The sequence below is a fragment of the Bison bison genome, unplaced genomic scaffold (assembly GCF_000754665.1).
Source record: "Bison bison bison isolate TAMUID 2011002044 unplaced genomic scaffold, Bison_UMD1.0 scf7180017864466, whole genome shotgun sequence".
NCBI lineage: Eukaryota > Metazoa > Chordata > Mammalia > Artiodactyla > Bovidae > Bison > Bison bison.
In genome coordinates, this window is record NW_011495027.1 from 3,769,309 (window position 1) to 3,793,895 (window position 24,587).

Here is a 24,587-nt window from a genome sequence, read left to right on the forward strand (position 1 = left end):
CATTACTTTGCCAACAAAGGTTCATCTAGTCAAGGCTATGGTTTTTCCAGTGGTCATGTATGGATGCGAGAGTTGGACTGTGAAGAAGGCTGAGCACCAAAGAATTGATGCTTTTGAACTGTGGTGTTGGAGAAGACTCTTGAGAGTCCCTTGGACTGCAAGGAGATCCAACCAGTCCATTCTAAACGAGATCAGCCCTGGGATTTCTTTGGAAGGAATGATGCTAAAGCTGAAACTCCAGTACTTTGGCCACCTCATGCGAAGAGCTGACTCATTGGAAAAGACTCTGATGCTGGGAGGGATTGGGGGCAGGAGGAGAAGGGGACGACAGAGGATGAGATGGCTGGATGGCATCACCGACTCGATGGACGCGAGTTTGAGTGAACTCCGGGAGTTGGTGATGGACAGGGAGGCCTGGCGTGCTGTGATTCATGGGGTCGCAAAGAGTTTTACATGACTGAGTGACTGAACTGAACTGAATGACAAATAGGGGGCTTCACAAGCACTGCTAGTGGCAAAGAACCCACTTGCCAACACAGGAGACACAAGAGATGTGGTTTGATCTCTAGGTCAGGAAGATCCTCTGTAGTAGGAAATGGCAACCAACTGCAGTATTCTTGCCTGGAAAACTCCATGGACAGAGGAGCCTGGAGGATTATAGTCCATGGGGTCACAAAGAGTGAGAAACAACTCATATGTGTATGTATGAGCATAGATTTGCATAATGACAAATACATCCTTTCTCATGGTGGAGAATTCTGACAAAATATAGTCCAATGGAGAAGGAATGTCAAACCACTTTAGTATTCTTGCCTTGAGAACCCCATGAACAGTATGAAAAGGCAAAAAGATAGGACACTGAAAGATGAACTCGCCAGGTAGGTAGGGGCCCAATACGCTACTGGGGATCAGTGGAGAAATAACTCCAGAAAGAATGAAGAGATGGAGCCACACCAAAAACAACACCCAGTTGTGGATGTTACTGGTGATGGAAGTAAAGTCAGATGCTGTAAAGAGCAATATTGCATAGGAACCTGGAATGTCAGGTCCATGAATCAAGGCAAATTGGAAGTGGTCCAACAGGAGATGACAAGAGTGAACATCGACATTTCAGGAATCAGTGAACTAAAATGGACTGGAATGGGTGAATTTAACTCAGATAACTATTATATCTACCACTGTGGGCAAGAATCAAGAATCCCTTAGAAAAAATGGAGTAGCCATCATAGTCAACAAAAGAGTCTGAAATGCAATCAGTTCAGTACAGTTGCTCAGTCGTGTCCAACTCCTTGTGACCCCATGAACCACAGCACGCCAGGCCTCCCTGTCCATCACCAACTCCCTGAGCCAACCAAACCCATGTCCATAATTGGGTGATGCCATCCAACCATCTCATCCTCTGTCGTCCCCTTCTTCTCCTGCCTTCAATCTTTCCCGGCATCAGGGTCTTTTCAAATGAGTCAGCTCTTTGCATCAGGTGGCTAAAGTATTGGAGTTTCAGCTCCAGTATCAGTCCTTCCAATGAATACACAGGACTGATTTCCTTTAGGATGGACTGATTGGATCTCCTTGCAGGCCAAGAACTCTCAAGAGTCTTCTCCAACACCACAGTTCAAAAGCATCAATTCTTCTGTGCTCAGCTTTCTTTATAGTCTAACTCTGACATCCATATATGACCACTGGAAAAACCATAGTCTTGATTAGATGGACCTTTGTTGACAAAGCAATGTCTCTGCTTTTTAATACACTGTCTATGTTGGTCAGGAAAAGGCAATGGCACCCCACTCCAGTACTCTTGCCTGGAAAATCCCATGGACAGAAGACCTGGTAGGCTGCAGTCCGTGGGGTCACGAAGAGTCAGACACGACTGAGCAACTTCACTTTCACTTTTCACTTTCATGCATTGGAGAAGGAAATGGAAACTCACCCCAGTGTTCTTGCTTGGAGAATCCCAGGGACAGCAGAGCCTGGTGGGCTGCTGTCTATGGGGTTGCACAGAGTCGGACATGACTGAATCGACTTAGGAGCAGTAGCAGCAGTAGGTTGGTCTAACTTTACTTCCAAGGAGTAAGAGTCTTTTAATTTCATGGCTTCAATCTCCATCTGCAGTGATTTTGGAGCCCCAAAAAATAAAAGTCTGACACTGTTTCCACATCTATTTCCCATGAAGTGATGGGACTAGATGCCATGATCTTCGTTTTCTAAATGTTGAACTTTAAGCCAAATTTTTCACTCTCCTTTTTCATTTTCATCAAAGGCTCTTTAGTTCTTCTTTACTTTCTGCCATAAGTGTGGTATCATCAGCGTATCTGAGGTTATTGATATTTCTCCCAGCAATCTTGACTCCAGCCTGTGCTTCTTCCAGCCCAGCATTTCTCATGATGTACTCTGCATATAAGTTAAATAAGCAGGGTGACAATATACAGCCTTGACATACTCCTTTTCCTATTTGGAACCAGTCTGTTGTTCTATGTTCATTTATTGCCAAATTCAGACTGAAATTGAAGAAAGAGGAGAAAACCACTAGACCATTCAGGTATGACCTAAATCAAATCCCTTATGACTATACAGTGGAAGTGAAAAATATATTTAAGGGACTTGATCTGATAGAGTGCCTGATGAACTATGGACAGAGGTTCGTGACACTGTATAGGAGACAGGAATCAAGACCATCTCTAAGAAAAAGAAATGCAAAAAAGCAAAACTGCTATCTGAGGAGCCCTTACAAATAGCTGTGAAAAGAAGGGAAGCGAAAAGCAAAGAAGAAAAGGAAAGATATACCCATTTGAATGCAGAGTTCCACAGAATAGCAAGGAGAAATAAGAAAGAAAAATAAGCGATCAGTGCAAAGAAATAGAGGAAAACAATAGAATGGGAAAGATTAGAGATCTCTTCAAGAAAATTAGAGATACCAAGGGAACATTCATGCAAATATGGGCACAATGCTGCTGCTGCTGCTGCTGCTAAGTCGCTTCAGTCGTGTCCAACTCTGTGCAACCCCATAGACGGCAGCCCACCAGGTCCTGCCGTCCCTGGGATTCTCCAGGCAAGAACACTGGAGTGGGTTGCCATTTCCTTCTCCAATGCATGAAAGGGAAGAGTGAAAGTGAAGTCGCAACCCCATGGTCTGCAGCCTACTAGGCTCCTCCGTCCATGGGATTTTCCAGGCAAGAGTACTGGAGTGGGGTGCCATTGCCTTCTCCTGATGGGCGCAATAAAGGACAGAAATGGTATGGGCCTAACAGAAGCAGGAGATATTAAGAAGAGGTGGCAAGAATACACAGAAGAACTATACAAAAAAGATCTTCATGACCCAGAAACCATGATGGTGTGATCACCAACCCAGAGCCAGTCATCCTGGAATGTGAAGTCAAATGGGCCTTAGGAAGCATCACTACAAACAAAGTTAGTGGAGGTGATGGAATTCCTGTTGAGCTATTTCAAATCCTGAAAGATGATGCTGTGAATGTGATGCACGCAATATGCCAGCAAATTTGGAAAACATAACAGTGGCCACTGGACTAGAAAAGGTCAGTTTTCATTACAATTCCAGAGAAAGGCAACGCCTAAGAATGCTGAAACTATCACACAGTTGCACTCATCTCAGCACTAGTAAAGTAATGCTTAAAATTCTCCATGCCAGGCTTCAGCAATAAATGAACCGTGAACTTCCAGATGTCAAAGCTGGATTTAGAAAAGGCAGAGGAACCAGAGATAAAATTGCCAACATCTACTGGATCATCAAAAAAGCAAGAGAGTTCCAGAAAAACATTTACTTCTGCTTTACTGGCTATGCCAAAGCCTTTGACTGTTTGGATCACACCAAACTGTGGAAAATTATGAAAAAGATGAGAATACCAGACCACCTGACCTGCCTCCTGAGAAATCTGTATGCAGGTCAAGAAGCAACAGGTAGAACGAGATGTGGAACAATGAGCGGGTTCCAAATTGGGAAAGGAGTATATCAAGGCTGTATATTGTCACCCTGCTTATTTATACGCAGAGTACATCATGCGAAATACTGGGCTAGATGAAGCACAAGCTGCAATCAAGATTGCCAGGAGAAATATAAAAAACTTCAGATATGCAGATGACCCCACCTTTATGGCAGAAAGCGAAGAAGAACTAAAGAGCCTCTTGAAGAAGGTCAAAGAGGAGAGTGAAAAATTGGCTTAAAACTCAACATTCAGAAAACGAAGATCATGGCATCTAGTCCCATCACTTCATGGCAACAGATGGGGAAGCAATGGAAACAGGACAGGCTTTATTTGGGGGGGCTCCAAAATCACTGCAGATCGTGACTTTAGCCATGAAATTAAAAGATGCTTGCTCCTTGGAAGAAACGTTATGACCAACCTAGACAGCATATTAAAAAGCAGAGACATTACTTTGCCAACAAAGGTCTGGCTAGTCAAAGCTATCACTTTTCCAGGAGTCATGTATGGATGTGAGAGTTGGACTATAAAAAAGCTGAGCACTGAAGAATTGATGCTTTTGAACTGTGGTGTTGGAGAAGACTCTTGAGAGTCCCTTGGACTGCAAGGAGATCAAACCAGTCCATCATAAAGGAAATCAGTCCTGAATATTCATTGGAAGGACTGATGCTGACTCTGAAACTCCAATACTTTGCCCTCCTGATGTGAAGAACTGACTCATGAAAAAGACCCTGATGCTGAGAAAGATTGAAGGTGGGAAGAGAAGGGAACGACAGAGGATAAGATGGTTAGATGGCATCACCAACTTGATGGACATGAGTTTGAGTAAGCTCAGGGAGTTGGTGATGGACATGGAAGCCTGGTGTGCTGCAGTCCATGGGGTCGCACAGAGTTGGACACAACTGAGCAACTGAACTGAACTGAATAAAAATCAGTCCTCTAAGTATGCAAGGCTAATGCCAGATATAAACACAGACATTTCAACCTTACTTGCCTTTCATTTGAAACCTGTATAATAAGCAGTATTGATATTATCACTAGTTAGGAGAAAAGAATTATGGGCAGAGGGAAGATGAGGGAGAGATGAAAAGAGAGATAGACAGGAAGTGGTGGGAGGGAGAAAAAAAGGAGAAATGGCATCCCTGTAGATGCTAAAACTATGACTCATACCCAAGCACGTAACTCACTCCAGTGGCTATATAATTGACACTATGGTGTATAAAATAATGTCTAAACCAACAGACAAGGAGAGTCAATGTCTATACTTGTTTCCTCAAATCCTGTGCTGTGCTAAGTCACTTCGGTCGCCTCTAACTTTTTGTGACCTTATGGATCATAGCCCATCAGGCTCCTCTGTCCATAGGATTCTCCATGCAAGAAAACTGGAGTGGGTTGCCATGCCCTCCTCCAGGGGATCTTCCCAACCCAGGGATTGAAGCCACAGCTTACATCTCAAGTATACAAGAGCCAAAGATCCATTTTACCTGTCAACATTCAACAATATTCTATCACGAACTGGAGGAACAAGGAGAGTATCATGTTTATCTTCCAAAATGTAAAAATTCTTACACCTCTTAGAAGTTGGTAATTCAAAAGATTTAAATGAAATTTATCAACTTTCAGGTAATAAGTTATGAGTAATTTCATTTAACGGAGTGTAATAAATTACAGTATTTGCTCATTATTAAATAACTTAATTAATATAAAATAGCACTTGTGTTAGTTGCTCAGTTGTGTCTGACTCTTCATGACCCCATGGACTACAGTCCATCAGGCTCCTCTGTCCATGGAATTTTCTAGGCAAGAATGTTGGAGCAGATTTGCCATTTCCTTTTCCAGGGGACCTTTCTAACCCAGTGATCCAACCCCTGCCTCCCACATAACAGGCAGATTCTTTACCGACTGGGTCACCAGGAAAGCACTTAATTTTGACAAGTTCTCACTGTTTAAAATTTTCATATATCTTGGTCAATTAAGTCCCCAAAGCTATATTTTTTTAGTCTGTAGGAATGAAAAAATAAAATGATGGTCTAAAATAAAATCAGAGTTGTAAATCAGAAAGATCATACAGGCCTTAATGTACTTTTCCTTGGCAAATTACCCAAATTGACTAGATTAACTAGATAAGTGCCCACTACCCACTTTCTACTGTTCTGTATAATTTCAGCCAAATCGTCTTGCCAGAATTAAGACCCAAAGATAGTGCAACTACAAATTGACACTTTCCACGGGCACTTGCCATCTACCTCTACAAGGATTTAACCATGTTCTGCTATAGTTGCTGATCTTCAACACCCTCTGAAAGGAATTCAGGATGGAGAGCAAAAATGAGCCATTTTGTGCTCTGAGAGAAACTGGCAGAACAGGTCATCAGATAGCTAGATATTTTCAGAAGCCGATTTTATGAGCCACATTCTTGTATCTCCTCATGTCTAAAAGAGCAGTAAAGTCTTTCATGGTAACAACTGTTCGTGATTAGCAGAAGCCTTCTGCAAAAAAAATATATGCTTGACTGCATGTATTTCCCCTTCATCAAAATTATGTATATATCATGTACAGATGTGAGAGTTAGACTATAAAGAAAGCTGAGTGACAAAGAATTGATGCTTTTGAACTGTGGTGTTGGAGACGACTATTGAGAGTCCCTTGGACTGCAAAGAGATCCAACCAGTCCATCCTATAGGAGATCAGTCCTGGGTGTTCATTGGAAGGTCTGATGTTGAAGCTGAAACTCCAAGAGTTTGGCTACCTCATGCGAAGAGCTGACTCATTTGAAAAGACCCTGATGCTGGGAAAGATTGAGGGCAGGAGGAGAAGGGGGCGACAGAGGATGAAATGGTTGGATGGCATCAATGACTCAATGGACATGAGTTTGGGTAGGCTCCAGGAGTTGGTGTTGGACAGGGAGGCCTGGCATGCTGCAGCTCATGGGGTTGCAAAGAGTGGGACATGACTGAGCGACTGAACTGAACTGACATTCCTCCCGTCTCTTTTGCAGCAGTTCCTCAGAGCTGTCTAAATGCTGTCTCTCCCAGACTACAGTGCTCATTTTGCCCCATATAAAACTTAACTTTCACAATAGGCTTCCTGGATTCCAGCTCACTGAGTTAAGGAGCTAAAGAAGTTGTTTAAAACCAACTATTTTAATATTTTCATACTATTGGTATATGGAAAAAGGAAGTTGTTCAGAGTATATTTTTCCTACTGAATTTATCATATACTCATATGAGTCGGACATGACTGAAGCGACTTAGCAGCAGCAGCAGCATGCACTAAGCACTTTACATGTGTTATCTCATTTTATCCACACAATGACCTTCTTCTTACATAGTAAGAATTATTACCATCTTCATTTTGAAGTCCTGAAATCGAGGCTCAAAGTATGTAAGAAGCTTGCTCCAGGTCATATAACTGATAGGCACTAGAACCTGGGCACAAACCCAGGCTGCTGATTCCAGAACGCCTGCACCACAATCACTGGGTATGTTCAAAAGGAAATGTGACTTTAAAAAGTATTCTTAATACAAATACACCTATTTTGGGTAAAGAAATAAAAGCAACTTATTTATAAAATCAGGCTTCCCTGGTGGACTAGTGGTACAGAGTCTGCCTTCAATGCGGGAGACCTGGGTTCAATCCCTGGGTCAGGAAGATCCCCTGGAGAAGGAAATGGCAGCCCAGCACACTCCAGTATTCTTGCCTGGAGAATTCCATGGACAGAGGAGCCTGGTGGGTTACAGTCCTTGGGGTTGCAAAGAGTCAGACGTGATTTCGTGACTAAACAGCAACAACAGCAATTTATAAAATGAGCAATGAAGCTTTAACCTATGTGAAACATTTTTGGTGAAGTGTGGGGGTTTTCACAGAAAATGCTTGGAGTTACTGCAACCTGAATGAGCTGCTTCCTACACACACATTTTGGGTTAATACTTCCACAGAAAATATCTTTTGGAGACAAATATTTTACACAGATTTCTACACATGTGGTTTGCACACCAAGCAATCAGGAACTGGAGAATGCCGTGTATACTGACAATTAGTTTACATGTCATATGGTGTAAGGTAGTATGTAGAGGTGTTACAACTATGCTTATCTCCCTGGCCACCAACCCACCAACAGCATAAGCAAAGTAGATTGTATTATGTAAGAAAAGGGACCATTATCTGCCAAATTCTCAGGAGACTCAACCTTAAATAATCTTCTTTTGAAGTATAATAGAATCATTTTTTCATTTGGTTATACCAAAACTGTGGTTATAAAACAAATGATTTATGTTGATTAATATAATACCTTAATGGGCTTAGCTGTGCTAAAATTTAAATGAATAACAAAATATGGAAAATAACAGATGCTTATCTCTGCTCAGTCTTAAAATTTCACTAAATGAGAATAAGAAAATGTGGTTTAAAACCATATAGGCAAAGTGAAAGGGTAGAAGAGACAACAGCAGATAAGAGACATCAACAAATTTTTGAAAAATGAAAAACAGAGGAAGGAATTAGCAGAGCTGAGAAAACTGAACACTAAGGGCTTGCAGAAGCAAGAAATAATAATAGGCAGGCCAGTTCACAAGGCAAAGTCCTGACAAAGCTCAAGAACCAAATGCACAAAATCACTGAATTCAGGAGAGAAGCATAAGGCATCATATGTGGGAGAGGGAGGGCTTGAGAGTCTGTATAAGAAGCTTTGAGAGTAAAATTGAAGATTAAAGCTTACTTATGTACTAGAGAAACACTGAATAAATCCTAGCGGAAGATGGAAGAGAAGTGCCATAATGGGAACAAGTGAATTCAGTAAAAATCTACATACTAAATGGTGAGACCACACCTTTTTCCCCTCATAAGAACCTCTTTATATCTTTTATCTCCAATAACAGTGGCAACCAGGATTATATTCTACAAGTAAGAAATTGGAGGATTCTTCTGTGAACAAACTAGATAGATAGCCTTAGACATTTGCAGTCCAACAACAAGATGGCCAGCAAAGCTCCTAATTTTTCATGCTCTAGATAAAATACGCCAGTTAAAAAGCCCACCCATGAAAATGAGTTTCCAAGCATATTTTTATTGCCTTGCTTTTAAATTAAAACACAAGTACTAGAGACTTAAGAACTTTTCCAACATAAAAGACAGATTAAAGAAAACCAAAACTTGTGGGAAACAAAGATAATACAGGGAGCAGAACAAAACTTCAAAAAAATTATTTTTATCTTTGTAGAGCTGAGTAGATATTGCATCAAAGAAATAAGAACAAAATTTAAGGCACAATCAGAGTGAGAAATCTCTTAAAAATTTAAATACAGCATTAGTAAAAAAAAATTTTAATATTTGAGAATAGTGACTAATGAAAATCTGATATAAAATGGAAAGAAAACAAAAATGGAAAATCAGAGCTAAATAAATAAAAATAAGGCACTCAATCCAGGAGATCAATATCTGACCAACAGAACTTGCAGAAAGAAGAAATAAATATGTCAGACAGACAAAACTAAGATAGGAAAATTCCCAGAAAATGAAAGATGTTTCTATTACATTGAAAAGGCCTAATGACTACCCATCAGAATATATTGAAAAAAGACCTGTACCAAAACACATTATTGCAAAATTGCAAAATATTGGGGATAAACATGATCCTAAGGTTTAAAGTGGAAAATTAAAAGGTAACATATAAAGAATCAAGAGTTAGTAAAACATCAGATTTCTTAACTGCAAGCCAGAAGACAATAGATGCAAAAAATAGTTTAAAATTCTGACCGACAACTATTTACGGCCTAAAATTCTATACCCACCCAAACTCCCCTCAAGAAAATGAGTGAAATACAAAAAGAAAAAAAAAATCAGAAATGCAATGTTACAAGGAGTATACCATCTAAGTACACATTCTCAGGATGCTACCAGATGATATGCTCCACTCAAATTAGGTAATGGACAGTGAAAAAGGAAAATGAGTTCCAAAACACTGGATCTAACACAGATGAGAGACATCAATTCTACAATTAGACAGCTCTCAATCCATTCCAACAGAATCTTAGTTTCCAGAAGAAATAACTTCAAGGGTGGGGAAAAAAATCAAATTATTAGAGTATTTGGTGCATTAAAAAAAAAATTCAAAGAAGTTTTAAAATTCTTTTGGGATATCTGAGAATTAGTGATAGTGCCATAGAACACAGAGCAAACAAAAAAAAAGAGGAAAGGAGAAAATCGAGAGGATAGAAGAAGAGGGGGCATCAGTTCAGTTCAGTCTCTCAGTCATGTCCGACTCTTTGCAACCCCATGGACTGCAGCATGCCAGGTTTCCCTGTCCATCACTAACTCCCAGAGTTTACTCAAACTCATGCCATTGAGTCAGTGATGCCATCCAACCATCTCATCCTCTGTCATCCCCTTCTCTTCCTGCCTTCAATCTCTTCCAGCATCAGGGTCTTTTCAAATGAGTCACCTCTTCAGGTGGCCAAAGTATTGGGAGTTTCAGAGTCAGCATCAGTCCTTCCAATGAATATTCAGGACTGATTTCCTTTATGATGGACTGGTTTGATCTCCTTGCAGTCCAAGGGACTCTCAAGAGTCTTCTCCAACACCACAGTTCAAAAGCATCAATTCTTCAGTGCTCAGCTTTCTTTATACTCCAACTCTCACATCCATACATGACTATTGGAAAAACTATAGCTTTGACTAGACAGAGCTTTGTTGGCAAAGTAATGTCTCTACTTTTTAATATGCTGTCTAGGTTGGTCATAACTTTTCTTCCAAGGAGCAAGCATCTTTTAATTTCATGGCTTCAGTCACCATCTGCAGTGATTTTGGAGACCCCCAAAGTAAAGTCAGCCACTGTTTCCCCATCTATTTGCCATGAAGTGATGGGACCGGATGCCATGATCTTCGTTTTCTGAATGTTGAGCTTTAAGCCAACTTTTCCACTCTCCTTTTTCACTTGCATCAAGAGGCTCTTTAGTTCTTCTTTGCTTTCTGCCATAAGTTTGGTATCATCTGCATATCTGAGGTTATTGATATTTCTACCAGCAATGTTGATTCCACCCTGTGCTTTATCCAGTCCAGCGTTTCTCATAATGTACTCTGCATAAAAGTTAAATAAGCAGGGTGACAATATACAGCCTTGACGTACTCCCGGGACAACTTACCTTGTGCCAATGTTCTCAAAATGCATGTTGTGGGTGAGGGGCCTGGTACCAGTCTCTGAGTTTTGAGACATTCCCTTTTTCTAATTAGCAGCCTGCTAGTAGCTATATAGCGGAACGTGGCCCTGGAATGACTTTGAGGAGATACCCCATGTCCAAGGTCAGAGAAGTCCCAGCAAGACAGTAGGTGCTGGAGCGGCATCTGCATGGCACTGGAACAGCTCTGAGGAGATAACCCACATCCAAGGGCAAAGGAGTCAGAGCAAGATGGTAGGAGGGGTGAAATTGCATTTAGAATCAAACCCCATACTCGCCAGAGACACTCTGAGGGCTCAAACAAACTGTGCACACCAAGACCCAGAGACCCCACAGAGACTGAGACAGAACTATGTTTGAGTGTCTCCTCTAGAGGCACGGTGGACTGCTGCAGGGGCAGGGGCTCTGGGTGCAGTAGACCTGGGTATGGCATAAGCCCTCTTGGAAGAAGGTCGCCATTAACCCCACTATGGAGCCACCAGAACTTACACAGGACTGGGGAAACAGACTCTTGGAGGGCACAAACAAAACCTTGTGTGCACCAGGACCCAGGAGAAAGGAGCAATGACCCCAGAAGAGACTGACTCAGACTTGCCTGTGAGTGTCCAGGAGGCTCCAGTACAGGCGTGGGTCAGTGGTGGCCTACTGCAGGGTTGGGGCACTGAGTGCAGCAGTGCCTACATGGGATCTTTTGAAGGAGGTTGCCATTATCTTCCTTACCTCAACATAGTATGGCCTCAGGTCAAATAACAGGGAGGGAACACAGCCCTGCCCATCAATAGAAAATTGGATTAAAGGGTTACTGAGCAGGGCCCCACACATCAGAACAAGACCCAGTTTTCCCCTCAGTCAGTCTCTCCCAACAGGAACTTCCATAAGCCTCTTGTCCCTCTCTATCAGAGGGGAGACAGAATGAAAACCACAATCACAGAAAACTAACCAATCTGATCACATGGGCCACAGCCTTGTCTAACTCAATGAAGGGGGGGGGCAGTATGGGATAGTATAAAAATGTTATAAACTCATCATCAAAAAAGGAAGTCAATATAATATGCTGCTAAGTCACTTCAGTCATGTCCGACTCTGCACGACCCCATAGGTGGCAGCCCACCAGGCTCCCGTCCCTGGGATTCTCCAGGCAAGAACACTGGAGTGGGTTCCCATTTCCTTCTCCAATGCATGAAAGTGAAAAGTGAAAGTGAAGTTGCTCAGTCGTGTCCGACTCTTAGCAACCCCATGGACTGCAGCCCACCAGGCTCCTCCATCCGTGAGATTTTCCAGGCAAGAGTACTGGAGTGGGGTGCCATTGCCTTCTCCCAATAATATACAAGCATATTATTAAGAACTATGGATAGTAAAGCCAAAGAAGTGCTAAGAGAGTTTGGGTAAAGGACTGTAGGATTAGATAAGGTCAGGGAATATTATTTTCTGTTACATGTTTTACAACTCAACTTGATTTTTAAACTGTATACTTGTACTAATACTTTGATACTTTAAGCTTTGGAAACTATTGTAAGCACCAATAAAGATATTTGTTTCTGAAAACTCTAATTTGGGATCATCTCTCTAAAGGAGACATATTCAGCAGTATTAAGGTTACAAATTATATTTGTAATCATTATCAAATCACAATTTCTCTGAAAATATTTGTCTAGCCTCCTGATTAGACATTGTATCATGCTATTTCAACAACAACAATTTTAGGAAAACAGTACTTCTAAGTTTCTGATAACATACCACAATTTTCATTTCATTTTTGTGCTCAAAAGTATTCAATTTTATAAAATCAAAGAAGTTTTTAAAATATTTTTCTTTTTGTCGAGAACTCAAAATAAAATGCTATGGATATGTGAAATCTTAAAAGGTGTTCACCCTGAAATAAAACAGCACATTTTGCATTCTATAAATGAAACCTTAAGGTTAAAAGAAAGATATTTCTTTCATATACTCCCTTCACTGGTTCTGAATCTTTAAAAATTTATTCATAAATATTCAGTTTTCCTTCTTTGTTTAGGTTTTCAATATTTTGATAATGACACATTTTATACATTATTAAACTCATAACATTAACAGAGGGCAATTGTAAAGCAACAGGATTTATAATGGAAAGAGGTGTTTTTGTTTTTGTTTTTTTGTTTGGTTTTGGTTTTTATTTGGAGCAGGGGGCAGGAATGGTGCAGATGTGACAGACCCAAATTCAAGTCTTAGCTATATAAGCCTGGGCCAGCACCTTCCTTGAGCCTCAGTTTCTTCATCTATAATAATCACCCTACTGGTTCATTATGAGGATTAGAATAGCATATATAAAATTCCAGCAAAGGACAACACATGAAATAGATATTAATAATGACAATTCTCCTTTTCTTATCTTCTCTGTTGTCCAAGAGGCTTAATTTTAAAGAATCTGTAGACTCTGCAGTCTAAGTACCTGAGTTCAAATCTTGGTTCTCCCATTTATTATTAGCCTGCAACCCTTAGGGTAGTTATTTATTCTTCTTAACCTTGGACTCAGCAATTCATGGGCATAATTATAAAAACCCCTCAATGAAGTGGTGATGAAGAAAACATATCCTGCTAGCACAGTGACCGGTACTTAACAAGTTCTCAGAAACTAATAGAATAAAAACAAGAAATTGAAAGATAGTTTCTCTCTGCAGTTCAGTTCAGTTGCTCAGTTGTGTCCGAATCTTTGCGACCCCATGGACTGCAGCACGCCAGGCTTCCCTGTCCATCACCAACTCCCAGAGCTTGTTCAAACTCATGTCCATCGAGTTGGTTATGCCATCCAACCATCTCATCCTCAGTTGTCCCCTTCTCCTCCTGCCTTCAAACTTTCCCTCTTAGTTTAGCAAACTAAAGTAACAAATGACTTGGTCAAGAACAGCACTTCATGAAGTTACATGCGACCTGATTTAATGATCTTCCCATAAAAGACAATTAGAAAATGCCTTCTGTGATACATTTTAATTCATATTTGTGTTACTTGACAGAATACTTACCTTTGTCCACCTATCAGTTTGGTCAAACGGAGTACCACCCCTCTGTGCTCTCTACCTACAGCTATTTTACTTTCTAATATTATTCAATAAATTGACCAAATTGACAAGTGACTCCTTGCTCATTGAAAAGTTGGTTCTATCAAGTGAGCACTTTTTTTTACCCTTTGACAAAGGCACTTGTATTTTTTTTTCACTTTTTGGAGCCAAAGGCATTATTTTCTTCACATTTCAATCACTGGCAATCAGGATATTATGTGGTAAACAGAAAATATTATTTAAATGCTGTTTAATAAATGAATAAATTAGGGTATACATGATATCAGAAACTCTATCACCATACTACCAGAGCAACTAGCTACCAAACAAAAACAAAACCTTGAACTATTTTCCAAACCTCTCCATTTGAATTAAATGAAATCCCAAGCCCACTAGTATGCAAAATTTTGTTTCTTAATGATGTAAATCTAGATGGAACATTTAGCGTATGCTTGCGTTGTTTCAAGAAGTGCAAAGGTAATTCAGTTACAGTTAGCCACCCCGAATAACTCCCACTTAAAATGAAGTCACAAACAAAGTCTTTCTACTATACAAAACTTCCCTTTTACAGAGTTTTCTTAAAAATGTAAGTAATTTCACAGACAGAAGATATGAGTAATTTCTTAAAGGTCATATTTCCCCCCAAACTGGTTTTTTCACCCTTACATTCTCATTGTACTCTGTAGAATTTTTTATTCCTTAACACTGAATTTAAGGTTATAATGACTTTAAAGTGATATACTTTTGCTTTCGGGAATCCAATTTTTCACATAAGAATAAGTAACAAGGTAACATTCTTACCTTGATCTTGTGCATGAACAGTACCCCCTGACACACATAGTACAATAAAATGAAGAAGCAGTTTCCTAAAAATAAAGAAAAAATTGGGAAAAACTTAGTTGGACATTTATGATCTGTAAGTTATAAAACCCAAAATAAACTCTAGTGAAGGATTAAGAATGAAGCTATTTTTAATTCACACAGTATTTTAATCCTAATGCTGATTAAAAGCAAGAGCCCCGAATTCAAGTTTTGGTTCCGTCACTATGTGTCTTGGGCACCCTATTTAATAATCACTCTGTGCCCTAGTGTTTCCATTCATTAAATGCATCTCATAAGGCTTTTTGAAGATTAACTAAAAAGCTTCAAGTACCCAAAACAGTCCCTGGCACAGAGGAAAAACTCAGTAAATGTGAACTAATACAAGTGAAATTATTATAAGTGGTATATATTATGTCAAATCACCACACATGCAATTTTACACAAAGTAAAATTATTGGCAGATTGGCACAAAATACAACTTACAGTCACTTAACTACAGTTATTATAAATTTATGGGATCAGTTATTTGTTTAAACGTTTTTACATAAGATCTATTTGAAGATTATATTCAAATCACTTGTACTAGATTCATGACTGATTCTAAAAATATAACAACCTGCAGATATCAACAATGACCACTGTGATTAGTGTAATTGTAAACACCATACTCAAACCAACTACAAATCAAAATGTTCATTCACGTTGATTAGTGACATAGAAAACACTTTACAATTTTTTAGCTTAATCAAACTTTTCATAGATTTTGTTGATTAGTCTTCATAATTGGCTTTATCTACCTCCCAGCTGAAAATCAGAGATAATTTCAAAAAGTAATGAGCATGCTGAAAATATTTTATGATCTAGTTTTTCTTGCTAATATAGACTCTGATTCTGTTCAGTCTAACTCAGAGACTCCCCAAATGATATTTCTGAAAATACAGGTCTGCAAAGAATGATGACAAAGCCCTTTGAAAATCATTTTTAGGTTCCTGCTGTGCTAGCAGTAATCAGTACATTTTCTATTTATCACCAAAGCTATGTTTTTACCTTTGTCAACAAGAATAAGGAACATGTTAATGTGAAAAAGTGAGCCAATATAAAATTATACTATTTATTTATAAGTTGGACACAACTGAGTGACTTCACTTCACTTCAGTATATAAAATGTATACTATAAAATTATACTATTTGAACAGAACAGTTTTTAATAAGACTTTGATAAAATACTTATTAACTATACAAATCAATTTTAAATCATAGAAATTTCAACTGATACGTGCAAATAGTTGAACCATCTATTTTAATGAAGCCTATAATAGTTTCCCATATATGGTGTCATCCATGAGATGTTTCTCAAATGTTAGTATGCCAACATTTTTGGTTTTTTGCGAAAAATCCAGATTCTGGGCCTTCCCAGAGACTTCATAAATTTGAAGTGGATCCTCAGCATGTACACATTTTTAACCAAGTGATCTAATACTGATTGTGTATGTACCAAACTCTGAGAAAAAACAATTTAGAATATTTACTGTTAATAGTTACATTGTACTTAAAATAATCTAATATTAATACTTTGCTTAAATCACATACCTAATTTTATAATATGACACATGATTTGACCTTAAAAAAAAAAATTCTTTTCTGCTACTCTAGATCATGGTTTTCAAACAGGAGCATGTAACAGAATCACCTAGAGAGCTTGTTAAAGATTCTGGGCTCCACCCTGAGAGTTTCTGACTCAGTAGGTCGGGGTGGAGCTCAAGAATTTGCAGTTATAACAAGTTCCCAGGCAATGCTGATGCTGCAGATCTGGGGCATCATACCCTGAGGACCACAGTTCTGGAACAGGTGATGCTCAAGAGATGGTGTGAGGCCTACTTGTTTTTCAGCTTCTTACCATAGCTGATTAGTGGACTCACCTGGTGACTTCTAAAAACTACTAATACTTGGGTTCCGCCCTTCCCAACCCCACCCTCAGAGATTCTGACTTTAATTTGTTTTACAGGGATTTTTAAACACTTCCCAGGTGATTCTAGTGAGGAAAGTTGGGGACAGCAGTGTGAAATGAAAATGATTTCCTTGGGTCCTCCAGGATGAATCCTAATGTCATCTAGAATTTGAGTAAAAGAAGGCACTTTTCCTTTCAAATTTGTATTTTCAACTGGCAGCATGTGCATCGGTAAGACTAGAAAATAGCTCAGGATTTCAATCACTGAAGGAGAGTATATCAGAATTATGCTGTTTTACTCGAAAATGGAACATGAAAGGAAGCACTTCTCACCTGCCCAAAGTAATCCAGTTCACTCAGAGTTTAGAAACAACTGAAAAGGCACTTTTCCATTCCAATACAGCTAAAGTACAACTAGCACTATTCACCAGGCAATTCAGTCAACTCGTGGACTTCCCCAATGACCTCAGGAGAGAAAAATGGAAGACAAGAGTTCTTTCTAGACATGTTAACAAGTCTATTCCTGGTGTGAGGCAGGAAAACCTGAACACATCAAATATCATCCCTTAGCCAGGTGATTTTAGGAGATTATGACAAGTCAGTTGAGCCACACCTTATATAAGTGTACCTACTTACTAACTTGATGACTAACAGAGAGGTAGAGATCAATGATATAGAACAGATTTTCTTTATCTTTTTCTAATTCTGCCCCAAACTTACAGCCAACTGCTGGGCAGCATCCCAGAGGCCTGCAAGCCTTATAGGTGCCCAGCCACTAAACTGAGAGCCCAGAAACAGAGAAAGAGACATCAACGGCTTATTGAAAAGGGGTCTTAAGAACCTGAAGGAAAAAAAAAAAAAGTCCTGGAGCAATACCTCCACCGTGCCCAGCAGACTCCAAGCAGGACACGGCCATAACCTTCCAGAGGAAGAGAAGGCTACCATTTATAGGGCAGAACTGCCGTCATGTTGGCTCATCAGTTACCAGGGAAACCAGGGGCAGGGACAAACAGGTAGGCAGTTACTAATTAAGTCCTACAATTAGGAAGACTCGATAATCATGTGAGTGAAGCTGGAGCTGGTGGAGCAGAAGACATACAGGGAGCAAGAGGATCGCCATCTTGAATGGCCTAACCATACAACTAAGGAAGAACAGGAAAAATTTAAGTTCCTCACCAGGTGTTCAAAGTCCTTATCATTCAGCTCCAACCTCCTTTTTCTTTTTCTTTTTTTAAAAGCAATAAATAGGGACCAATTACATCTGACATCCCAAAGCTCCAGCCACACCATGTTTTTCTCTATTCTATGGACAAACTTTGTTAAGTGCCTGAAAAGATCTCAGTCTCCATCTATCAGAATCTTAAGTATCATCAAAGCCTAATGTGAACACCTGCTCCATGAATTTTTCCCATCATCCCTAGAGAGGACTGCACCTTTTCCTCCCCTTTGTACTCTTGATGCTTTAATTATAACTTTATTATAGCCCATATGTGCTGTATCTTTTACGATTAATTAGTAATAAATATCTGAGCAAGTAACAGGTCTTCACCTTTTGTCATTTTCTTACATAAAATTGACACAATTGATATGTTAAAACAGGAACAGAATAAACAGCAAGATCTCTCAATGACTGAGGAATTTAGTTCTTCCCTATGAACCTAATTCTTTTAACACTTAGGAAAAGTTAAGTAAAATAGGGGCACTTTTAGTTGGATGTCCAAAGAGAGAAAGAAGAATTAAAAAAAAAAAATCTTTTGTGGTAGGGTAAATGGAAGGCTTCTTCTTTTTCATTTTAACTGTTCTTCTCATCTTTGAAGTGGGAAGACAGAGAAGAGATCAAACCTAATTGATATAATCAGCTTGATAAAGAGCCCAACTCTATCAATGAGTAAAATGATGTTTAACGAATCCAAGCTTTCTGGGAAATGCATGAATTCAAGCTTTCTGGGAAACGTCTAGTTAAGTTGCACTTGTTTATTTCTTTGCTTTTGCACTGTCCACCAATGATTTTACACTTATAATACATTTACTTAATAAAGAAAAAATATCACACTTCCACATTAGCAAATGATAAGAGTTCTCAAGGGTAGCAGTGTTTCGTGCTTCTGCTGTTGTGCTGTGCTTATTGTACTAGACATGCTGGAGTCCTTAAGTAAGTTAAAACTAAAACTGTATTAAGTTGTTGCAGAGAAAATAACATGGTTAATAAGAAAATAACAATAGACTAGGAGTCAAAAGATTAGTCCTAGATCTATTTCAAACTCATTGTGTGAGCTTGGGTAGGTTATTTCAAGGTTTTGAGTCTTAGCTGACTCATCTATTATGTGATAACAATATAAATTTTATATTTTAAATTACAAATATAAAAGCCTAAAATTTGTGTGTATGGTAGACTCCTATTAATATTCTGGCATAGAAGACAAAGATCAAGTTACGCTCTTAGCAAAATGTTCTATAAATCATCATATACAAAGGGCATGTTGTTTAACCACAACTGGAAAAAGGTCCTCTTACCATTCTGGCCAATTCTTTTTTTAATTAAGTAACCTAAAATAGTCTACTAAGTTTGCTAATTTGTTCATATATTTAGTTAACCCTAACAAAGTCTCCCCGGAGAAGGCAATGGCACCCCACTCCAGTACTCTTGCCTGGAGAATCCCATGGGCGGAGGAGCCTGGTAGGCTGCAGTCCATGGAGTTGCTAAGGGTCGGACAGGACTGAGCGACTTCACTTTCACTTTTCACTTTCATGCATTGGAGAAGGAAATGGCAACCCACTCCAGTGTTCTTGCCTGGAGAATCCCAGGGACAGGGGAGCCTGGTGGGCTGCCATCTATGGGGTCGCACAGAGTCGGACACAACTGAAGCGACTTAGCAGCAGCAGCAACAAAATCTCCCTTTTTTTTTTTTTTGTTAGGGTTAAGCAAATAACTCCTGGAGGAGGAAATAACAACCCACTTCAGTAATCTTGCGTGGACTATCCCATGGACAGAGTCTGGTGGGCTAGTCTATGGGGTTGCAAAAGAGTTGGTGGGCTAGTCCATGGGGTTGCAAAAGAGTCAGAGATGACTGAGCAACTCAACAAGAACAGAAAGTCTAGTTAATATATTAAACATGAATATTTTTCAAATATTCAAATCATGCCTGTTTTTATTCACTTTTTTGTACGTCTGGACCAAGTGTCATTAATGTAAAGTAACAGAAGTACATATACATTTAATAAAATCAGACTAATCTGAAAAAAATTAACAATATAGTAGGAGACATTCAATAAATGTTCAGAAAATATAATCCATAATATTAATATTGGAGGATATCTAACAAAATGTGAAATACTCTGTGTGTCTGGTCTGCTAGCCACATTTTCAGTTTGACATAAGTCACAGTCAAAACATAACCAGACACGTGAAGGGTGAAGTCCTAGAGGAGATCAAGCAGGAAATAGATATCCAAAGACCAAACTCAGAATATTTAAGGAATTAATATCCACCCCCAGGCATCTTCCCTAAATAATTCTTAGAGCTATTCAACTTTCTCTTTATCTGAAGGGTCTAAGTTACTTTAGGGGAATTTCAGGCATCCTTTTGTTTAGGATACTCACTAGACCCCCAGGTTTTATGATATATGTCTTCAAGCTACTGATGCTCATTCCTACACAGGTTCAATTTGTGATAAGGAACTTTTGTAAAAAGTGAATTGGAGATTTTCATTTAAACCAGTTGGAAAAAGTAAACTAATCTGAAAAACACACACTTGTAATATACATCAAGAATTTCAACAATTTCCATCACAGTACATTTACAAGCCAAAAAATTCTCTAAGTCATGACAGCTTTACAGATTTTGCTCTTTACTAGCTGCTAAGATCCAGAAATAGTAAAATTTCTACCCTTTGTTCCCAAAGTAACGGAAAAACAGTTCTTATCCCAGCAGTGGTGATAAAGTTGGATGATTCAGGGAATAAAATATTGTCAGTAACTTACACAAAATGAATTCAACTCAATAAGTACTTGTATACCTAACCTAGTGTGAAACATACTAGAACTTTTGGTTAAATTCCAAACATACTGGCAACTTCTGAAATAGAAAGGAGATAAATGCTTAAGGACTTCAAGTGATCAAAATACCTGGAGTCCATTCAGTAGCAGGGAAGAAATAAACATATATATAGTCTCTCCTTGAAATACCACAGAGATTGTTAAACTGATTACTCCCTGTAAAAGTTTCTGGCACATTCTACTGTTGCACAATTGCACTCATCACACACACTAGCAAAGTAATGCTCAAAATTCTCCAAGTTAGGCTTCAACAGTACATGAACCGAGAACTTCCAGATGTTTAAGCTGGATTTAGAAAAGGAAGAGGAACCAGAAATTAAATTGGAGATCAAATTGCCAGCATCCACTGGATCATTGAAAAAGCAAGAGAATTCCAGAAAAACATCTACTTCTCCTTTATTGACTATGCAAGCCTTTGACTCTGTGGATGACAACAAACTTTGGAAAATTCTTCAAGAGATGGGAATACCAGACCATCTGACCTGCCACCTGAGACATCTGCATGCAGGTCAAGAAGCAACAGTTAGAACTGGACATGGAACAACGGACTGGTTCCAAATTGGGAAAGGAGTACATCAAGGCTGTATACTGTCACCCTGCTTATTTAACTTATATGCAGAGTGAAAAGTGAAAGTCACTCAGTCATGTCTGACTCTTTGCAGACTATACAGTCCATGGAATTCTCCAGGCCAGAATACTGGAGTGGGTAGCCTTTTGCTTCTCCAGGGGATCTTCCCAACACAGGGATCAAATCCAGGTCTCCCTCATTGCAGGCAAATTCTTTACCAGCTGAGCCACAGAGTACATCATGTGAAATGCTGGGCTCCAAGAAGCGCAAGCTGGAAACAAGATTGCCAGGAGAAATAATAACCTCAACAATGCATATGATACCACCCTTATGGCAGAAAGCAAAGAGGAGCTAAAGAGCCTCTTGATGAAAGTGAAAGAGAAGATTGAAAAAGCTGGCTTAAAACTCAACATCCAAAAAACTAAGATCATAGCATCCAATCCCATCACTTCATGCAAACAGATGGGGAAACAATGGAAACCATGACAGACATTTTTTCTTGGGCTCCAAAATCACTGCAGATGGTGACTGCAGCCATGAAATTAAAAGATGCTTGCTCCTTGGAAGAAAAGCTATGACAAACATATACAGCATATTAAAAAGCAGAGACATTACTTTGCCAACAAATGTCCATGTAGTCAGAGCTATGATTTTTCCAGTAGTCATGAACAGATGTGACAGTTGGACCTTAAAGAAAGCTAAGCACCGAAGAACTGATGCTTTTGAACTGTGGTGTTGGAGAAGACTCTTGAGAGTCCCTTGGACTGCAAGGAGATCAAATCAGTCCATCCTAAGGGAAATCAGTCCTGAATATTCATTTGAAAGACTGATGCTGAAGCTGAAGCTCCAATACTTTGGCCACCTGATGCAAAGTACTGACTTACTGGTAAAGACCCCAGTGCTGGGCAAAACTGAAGGCAGGTGGTGAAGGGGATGACAGAGGATGAGATGGTTGAATGGCATCACTGACTTGATGGACACGAGTTTCAGCAAGCTCTGGGAGTTGGTGATTGACAGGGAAACCTGGCATGCTGCAGTCCATGGGGTTGCAAAGAGTTGGACAGGACTGAGTGACTGAATTGAACTGACACTACTGTTAAGTAAAAGATTTTTAAATGAATGAATGCATCAAATCTTCAGTCAATGAGATTATCAAGCTGTCTGGAGTTTTAACCGATATATAACTCCTCTGACATTTTCCACCTGCACAGTGAACACAAGATCAACAAGTCAGGTCATCTAACCTACATTTATTTAGCTAAGGAAGTAAAGAGTTTTCATGATCTAGTCTCTGTTTCTCTCTCCAGATCCTGCTCCAACCACTCTGCCCCTAGAATGTGTGTTCCAACCAACTTCATTTCTTCTGGGCCCTCAAATGCACCATGCTGTCTCACCTCTGAGCCTTTTACTGTTCTGTCTGTAAAGTTCCATGCCTTTTCCACTTATGTCTCAGTCTAGATTTCATTTCCTCTGGTTAGCCTTTCCTTCCAGTACTATGCCTCCCTATCTTCCCCAACTAACAAGACAGTTAGATGTCCTTCTGTATATATCCTTATGTCATATTTTTGCTGGTTTCATTGTTTATACTTGCTTGTTTCATTTTTCATTTACTATATTAACTGGGCACACTGGAAGGCAGAAATTGTGCTTCAGTCTTATTCAATCATTGTATCCCTTATGCCTAGAATCATGCTAGACACATAGTGAACTCAGTGAACATTTGCTGAATAAATCAGTAAATGAATGATAAGTGAATGAATGACGGAACGTTAGCCTTTTATGAGAATGAAAATGAAATCATCTTCACTTCTCACTCAGAATTACAAATTCTAAAATAAGTCAGAATTGCAAAGCATGGCAAGAAAACTAGTACGGCTATTCTAGTTCCTATAATACGATTTATCATTCTCCTGTAGCTTCAGTTTATCAAGCACAATGTATAAATAACACTCAAAATTACTTTCTATAAATTACAATTCCTCTTCCTAAGACATCCATTTGTTTTAAACATTTATTTGAACACAAAGATAATGAGGCAACTTTAAAAATAGAATTTCATGCAAGCTAGGAAATAGACCTTTATATCCCAAACTTTGTTTACACTTTTGTTTACAGAAATCAATGTACCTATCATTCTTAGTTTTAATTTTTTTTCATTAATTCTACAAATTCACATTAAGAATGTGAATGTGAATCAAAATAAAAGCAGCTCTCTGAAATAAAATGTCTGTAAGGATCTAGTTTTAAAACTGTAAATATTTCTGGGTGACTAATCAGAATTGTGATTTTTTAAAAAACCACCCCTGCTCTTACAAAACGTCACCACAAAAGGATGGCGGAAAATTAAAACCTCAGGGGTTACATTAGGCACTCTAAGGTTTAATTCAGTGGCCTGACATTATCATCAGCTAATCAGCTGCTTGTCCCTAAGTCCCTATTCCTATGAGGTTGGTAGCATTTATTTCAAACGGAAGAACTCTGAATTCTTTACGGAAACTGGATTTTTTTCAAGAAACAATTTTCTCAGCTCAATTGGTAACTACGTTTCCCCACTCTACATGTGTGTGGCTGAAGCTGTGAGAGGTTGCAATCTGATGTAATCTTGAATTACCCTCAATTTTCTGCAGTTCACCCTCACTGGGAACTATCATGGAACAAACTTGATATCACAGGAGTCTGCAAGGCCCCTTGCTGGAGGCTGCTTGGAGAACAGGAGAGAGGAGGACCTTCACACAGGATCCTCTACCCATCTGATGCCTCTCCAGGAAGATTCTTTTCCCCAATTACTCATAGTCTAACTTTTCCTCAGAAGTTCCTTGGTGTAATTCATTCTGTTTGGTTTCTCTGCGTCCCTCCCCCCAATCATCTGGACCCAATTTACAAACCCCAAACTGCACAAGAATGTATGCAGGACCTTTTCTGGGAGCGTCTGGAAGGGAAGTGTAAACCAGACAAGACAGGGGCTAAGAGCTGAAGATCTCCTTTAATCTGCGAGGTTGGTCACAACTGCCAAGGGGAATGTTAGTCAGCAACGTGGGCTTCGTGTAGAGG

The 24,587-nt window shown here is 39.3% G+C and overlaps 1 protein-coding gene across 1 annotated transcript in view; it reads right to left on the bottom strand.

Moving 5' to 3' along the window:
• The window catches only part of COL24A1 (collagen, type XXIV, alpha 1), a 396,106-nt gene that overhangs the window by 368,998 nt on the left and 2,521 nt on the right, over positions 1-24,587 (bottom strand). Inside the window, exon 3 of the mRNA XM_010860327.1 lies at positions 14,944-15,008. Within this exon, the coding sequence (XP_010858629.1) occupies positions 14,944-15,008 (65 nt within the window). The remainder of the gene's footprint in view (positions 1-14,943; positions 15,009-24,587) is intronic.